The 6,625-nt window shown below is 41.2% G+C and overlaps 1 protein-coding gene across 3 annotated transcripts in view; it reads right to left on the bottom strand.

The window, feature by feature from the left end:
- Positions 1-383: 383 nt before the first annotated feature.
- LRRC6 (leucine rich repeat containing 6) overlaps positions 384-6,625 on the bottom strand; it is a 94,007-nt gene continuing 87,765 nt past the window's right edge. For all 3 annotated transcript variants that reach the window (XM_030938206.1, XM_030938205.1, XM_030938207.1), the window contains one exon: positions 384-2,443. In XM_030938206.1, the coding sequence (XP_030794066.1) occupies positions 2,269-2,443 (175 nt within the window). In that variant the 3' untranslated portion in view covers positions 384-2,268. The remainder of the gene's footprint in view (positions 2,444-6,625) is intronic.

Here is a 6,625-nt window from a genome sequence, read left to right as displayed (position 1 = left end):
CATGGATGAATAAGGTCACATGTAGGACTCTGTATATCTTTTTTGGGAGAGGGATAATGTCCTCATCTGCTTGGGTTGCCACAAAAAATTACCATAGACTGGGTACTTAAAACAACAGAAATTTATTTCTCCCAGTTCTGGAGGCCGGAAGTCCAAGATCTCCTCCTGACTTAGTACTATGTCCTCAGATGACTGACAGAGAGTGGTCTCCAGTGTCTCTTCCTCTTTAGAACACAAATCCCATCATGAGGAACCAACCCTCCTGATACTATTTAATCCTAATTATCTCCCAAAGGCCCACCTCCAAATACCATCACACTGGGGGTTAGGACTTCCACATATGGATTTTGTGAGTACACAATTATTCAGTCCATAACAGATAGCACAGTTTTGTTTGTTTAACGGATAATTGTATTAGTTTGGTCAAAAGTATAATTTTGCTTTCTCTTTATGTGGAAGTTAAATACAGTCCTGACAAATGTACATGATTTCCAAGTTGGTAGAGTTTGAGTTCTGGATTATAATATGTCAAGTCGGCTAAGGCTGGGAACCATTTTCCAGAATTTCCTTCCCTATGTGGTTCCTGGGTAGAGTTGACCATGAAGAAAGGTGTTACACTCAGTCATCTCCATCAGTTGCAGTGATGGAGAGATGCAGAGGGTCAGCCTGCTGCAGCTGACCCTGGATATCCACCGCTGTGTGTCCATCCCATCTTTCTTACTGCAGGCCTGCTGACGAAGACTGGCTTCAAGCTCACCCACCAGGATCTTGGCCATGGACCAGAGGGGTAGCAGATAAATAGAGACAACAATTTCAACAGCATGATAATTTCCATAGACCTCTCCACAAGCTCCCAGTCACAGTCCTACTTCAGCTTCTCAGATTCTGTGCAAGTTCTAAATTGTCTACCTGCACCAATGCTTCTTCTTCCAGTTCTCTACCTCTCCCTTTCAGAGCTTCACTACACAGCTCTTCCCACATTTTTGTCCAATTGCATTCCTATAACCAGTCCCTCATTCTCAGCACATTTTTTCTAACTGATGCATTTTGGTTATCTGCTAAACATTAGCAGAGTCTTCCACTGGAAGCCTGTTTAATAGAGAATGGCCCTGTCTGAAAAAGCACCCATCACCCTTGATCCCCTCACTCTGACCCTCCTTCCCAGCTCTGAACACCACCTGACATAGTCTGTGTGTGTGTATTTGTCTGCTTTGTTACTACTAAATCCCTGATGAACGGAGAGGGGGCTAGCACTCAATAGTTGCTCAATAAGTATTTGTTGAATGAATATTTGGGGAAACTGATTTAAATGCTGCTATATCATGATCAGAGTAACAGTAATTTGTCCTACAATGTATGTGAAATATTGAATTCATAATGTTCTAGATAAAGAAGAGGTAAGATATTTAAAAAGTAAAGAAGGAAATAGAGGAGGAAGAGTGGGATGGGGAGTAAAAAGGTGAAGAAAGAGAATAAGGGGAGAAAAGTAATTGGGGAGGGAGGAGACGAAGGAGCAGGGAGGAGGAGAGAAAGGAGAAGGGGAGGAGGAGAGAGAGGAGAAATGGAAGAAGGAGAGAGAGAAGGCTCTCAATGAATGGCTGACACTGTACTAAGTGCTTTCTGCCGTTTATCTTGAGACAAACCTGTGAGGCAAGTGTTATTATTCCCAGATTATACATGAAGTCACTAAGGCTCAGAGAATTAAAGGACTTACTGAAGGTCTTTACAAAGTGATTGAGCTGAAATCCAAACACAGGGTGCCTGATTTAAAAACTCATATTCTTGCCATTATGCCATGCCACCAGAGAAAGTAGACACATCATGAGAAGGAAAATGGAAATGCTGTTTAAAATCATACTAAAGTATTCCAATTGGTCTGAAATTACAGTTTTAACTTCTAAGCTTGACCAGTTTGCTAAAGTACCAATTTAATACTCAGTCCTTTTATCTATGAATTAATACTTTGTGTAAGTAGACAATTTTGGGATTTATAATCAATGTTTTTTGCAATAGTTCTATGATCTTACTAAACATTTTCAACACCAACCCTTTATTATAGGGAAATGATGAGTTATAGCATTTAAGACATACATTTTTAATTTTAAGCTAGCTTAAGGATATTACTTTGCAAAGTAAGAGTTAAAACACTGGAGTAGCGATACTGACAAATAACTCTGTGTTAATCCTAGGAATAATATGCATGTGGTCTCTACACCAACCAAAACTGGACCTGGTGGGTCTCAGCCAGTGGCAACGCAGTCAGATATCTCAAATCAGCGGAGGCACTTCAGGGTTGTCTTCAAAGGTTGGGTCTTCCTCGCTTGGTATAATTTTGGGTTCAGGTCGTCTTCTGGGTGTGTGTTTTTTCTCTTGAACTATGTTAGCCACATCAGGGAATGAGTGCTTGCTAGGGTCTACTTCTAGTTTCTCCATGTGCTTGCTTCTACAATAACAAAAAAAGACAAACAGAAACAGATACTACATCATTTAAAATTTCAAATAGATTCAACTCACCCATCCATTTATTCAGCAAACATTGGCAAGTAATGTCCCTGGAGCATAGAGAGAGAGAGAGAGAGAGAGAGAGAGAGAGAGAGAGAGAGAGAGAGAGAGAGAATGTCCCTAGCATCAAGAAGCTTAGAGCCTTGTAGATTCTGACCTGTGGAGAAGAAAAGTGCTAAAAAAAAAAAAAAAAAAAAAAAAAAAAAAAAAAGTCACTGGGCTTCTGCTAGTGCACAGGCAATTGGAGGAGATGTCACCTGTGAAACTTTACCTCCCTAAGAATTTGTATTTGATAACTGAAATGATACAGCAAGCAAAGCCCTACAGCCAAGATTAAAAACTGAATCCTTCCAGGGAGGTCTTATTCCTTAATGCAGCTCATCAGGCTTCTGAACCCTCCTGCTTCAGACAATCTAACTTGTAGGGGTTTGGCAGGGGCATCTACACAACAAGTTCAGGTGCATAGCAAAGTGCAGCCCCAGCAACCTCTCCTCCCACAAGAACCTGTGCCTTCCGCACTCACTCAGTTCTCTCAGCAATAGCAAGCATGAAACAGAAGAAGGGGCACGTCGGTTGGCCAATGTTCTCAATATCATGGTCAGATAGAAAACTGTAGGTAATCAGGTCTCTGGACTGCATTCCCTGCAATTTTGATTCAATAAGACTGGAGTTGGGCCTGGTAGCCTGTATTTTTATAACATTCCCCCAAATGATATTGATAATCAGCACCATTCATTCAAATGTTCATTGAACAGATACATGTTAAATATCTATGATATTCCAGGTGCTGTATAGGCACCAGGGAAACCATGGTCTGTGCAAATAGACATGGTTTCTGGTAATACCTAATAGCACAATGTGGCTTGAACATAGAATGTATGACACTGTCATATACCTGTTTCATTATTTGTCTGTTTTCACACAATACTTATATCTTTGATGCAGAGATTTTGTCTTTGTCATCTTTTATCCTAGGCAGATGGCTGTATTGAATAAATGTTGTTGAGTAGGTGAAAAAAACACATTATTTTTCTATTGGGGAAATAACAAAATTATATAAGAAATTATCTCTGACCTAAAGAAAATCACAGTCAGTTGAATCCAGGAGCTATAAACTGACGCCTTCAGACTAAGCTCATCCAGTGAACACCCTTTGTCAGGGGAGGAAGATTCCATTTTCTTTTGAAAGTGTCAACTCTCTATTGTCTTTGCAACCATCTCCCTTCATTTCTGTAATCTGCCTAGCCCTTGAAGGCATTTGAGTTTTTGATCCTCCACACTATTTTGACTAATACACAAAGATCTGCTGAAGAAAAAATACAAAATATACAAAGAATATGAAATAGTATATTCAGAAGTCCAAACAGCATACCATAAACTCCATATGCCACAGGAAGGAGAAAAATGGAAAGGGGCTTGTGTAGCCTCTGAAGGGGTGAAAGAAGTGGGAATTCAAAGATGCCCTGAAAGATGTGAAGGAATGTGGGTGAGCAGTAAAGATAGAATTAATGCTCCAGAGAAATGAATGGTGCTGTGGTCATGTCTTGAACACACCTTCCTCTCAGATGCCTCGGTGCCACAGTATTCACTGAACCACCTGCCTTTAAAAGAATAGAGTTTTGTGGTGTCAGCTATGATGCTGCTTATTCTTTTCTGCATAGTCAGTCATCATAAGGTTGGTGGCTGACTGTGCAGAAAACAGTAAACATGGCAGACCAGAGATGACTATCTTTAGAAGGTAGGCCTGTAAGGTTGGGCATTGGCTGGTAAGCTGTTCCCTACAGCCACATGCAACTCTCCCTAAACAATAAGGGTAGCTCACTATGCCTTGCAATGTGCAATGTGTGCAGTCAATTTGGTTTATGCTTTCCTTCTGGGACTGCATAACATTGGCACCTGCTAGGCAGAGGGTGCCTACCACCAGCACCCAACAAAACCCTGAGCATTCAGTCTCTAATAAACTTCCCTGATGGACAACATTTCACATGTGTTGTTGTAACCCATTGCGAGAGGAATTAAGCATGTCTTGTGTGACTCCACAGGGAAAGGACTCTTAGAAGCTTGCACCTGGCTTTTTCTGGACTTAGTCTTTTGCTGATTTTGCCTCCCATTCTTTTGCTGCAATAAATCTTAGCCATGAGTGTAATTATATGCTGAGTCCTGTGAGGTCCTCTAATTAATCTCTGAACCTGGGGTCATCCTGGGGACCCTCCACACACTGTCTTTTGTTGAGCTCCATGCTAAGGCCTTTACTTGTGTCATCAAATCCTCAGACCCAGTGGGAGGACAAGAGGAATAGTCAGCCAAGGTCCCACAGATAAACACAGGCAGAACTAGCTGGGAACTGAATCCAAATCTCTGGTATTAACATCACCATACTGTTCCTCATAGAAAATGAGTTACCAAACACACAGCATAAAGAGGGGTTTTCTATTCTTGACATTTGGCACATAAGCTTATATCCATCAAAACAAACAGTTCTCCAGGTCAGCATGAATATTGAAACCAATTGTGTTATGACACAGTAAACCCACAACCTGCTAGGCCCTCTTTCGTCTCATTTATTTGTTGGTAATCAAGAAACAAAGTTCATTACTGCAAGTCAAGAGGCAGTAGAGCATCTAGGGTAGCTTGCAAGATCCTGGCTTCTACCTGCTAAGCTGTTGGCCCTTGTGAGTTACTCAGCCACTTTGTGCCTCAAAGACCTCATCTTTAAAATAGGGATGATGACAATGAACATAGGGCCGCTGTCAAGATCAAATGAGTTCATCCATGTAAAGGACATAGAGAAGTGCCAGAAACACAGCAGGCATTCCATAAGTGTCAGTGCCATGTAGGAAAAGGGTGGCATCAGTCAGTATGCACTAGGATATGGGTAAGAGTTGGTAATGCAATTCACTATGCTTTTCAGCACACATCTTTTAGGTGTCCAGTGCTGTAATCAGTGCCAGGAATTTAAAGATGAGTAAGACATGGTGTGTGCCCATAATCAAATGAGGAGGACACACATATACTTGGCTATTTTGCACCAGTGTGGCAAGGGGTCGGCAAGTAGGAAAAACAAGTCAGGTTAAAGCACAAGGAGACAACATCACCAAGGCCTGGAAGGAATTACGGTAGGAATCATAGAGTAAGGGAACTTGGCACCTGGCACTGGGGGCAGGGTGGGGGTGGTATTTTCCAAGATTTTGAGGAGGAAGAACATTCCAGAGAGGTAACACTGACAACAGGTAAGAAAATATTTGTTCTGCTTACTCTTAGCCTGATATCTTCAGAGAGTGAGGTACCCAAGGTGGGGATGGGGGGAAGGAGTGGGAGTGTCTGGCCCAGTCCAGTCAGGGTAGGGCCTGGGTAAGTGAGGGAAGCTTGGATGGCTGGGTAAGGTAATCTGTTGAGGAGGCTGCCTGGAGAAGTGTTTAAGGTAAGACGCTGAAAGTCTTTGACTCTGTGGCAAGTGCTGGTGCCACAACTCTTGGGAACTGGGGCACCTCGCCCATCACATTTTTCTTTTCACTTTTAGATACTCAAGCAGTAAGGAGTGTGCTTATTTTTAGGAAAGTTAGAGATGGATATTTCAAGTAAGGGAATGATGTTTAACAACCTATTTATTATATTTAGTGCCATGTAAATATAGTTAGAAAACAGAACACTGACACTACTTGTTGTTACTGTCCTGCTGTCTAAGTTTCCAATTTTTCTTTAATTGCTATTTATCACAACAAGATAATTTACCTTCTCTTTCATTTGCTTCTCACAATTCATGTACCCATTCATTCAATAAGTGTTTACTGAGTACCTACTGTGTACCCAGGTTTGTGTGTGTCCTGGAGACTGAAAATGAAAAGCTGTCTTCCTATCCTCAATAACCTTATCACTAAGAAGATAAAATAATATTATTGTCATTAGGAAAAAGAGATGTTTTATGGTCATTTTGTACTTAAAGGAGCTATATGATGTGTGCCCAAGTGAGACAATTTGACTGACCAAATTGACCGAGTTGTTTTGGTGAATTGAAAGGGATGTGTTGCTGTTTTTAATCATCTCTCAATATAAGTTGGGTATCCCTAATCTGAAGTTCCAAAATCCAAAATGCCCCCAAATCTAAACTTTTTTGAGCACTGAC

The sequence above is a fragment of the Rhinopithecus roxellana genome, chromosome 9 (genome assembly GCF_007565055.1).
Source record: "Rhinopithecus roxellana isolate Shanxi Qingling chromosome 9, ASM756505v1, whole genome shotgun sequence".
In the NCBI taxonomy this organism is placed as follows: domain Eukaryota; kingdom Metazoa; phylum Chordata; class Mammalia; order Primates; family Cercopithecidae; genus Rhinopithecus; species Rhinopithecus roxellana.
The sequence above is the reverse complement of the archived record's forward strand: the minus strand, read 5'-3'. Positions and strand labels throughout refer to the sequence as shown.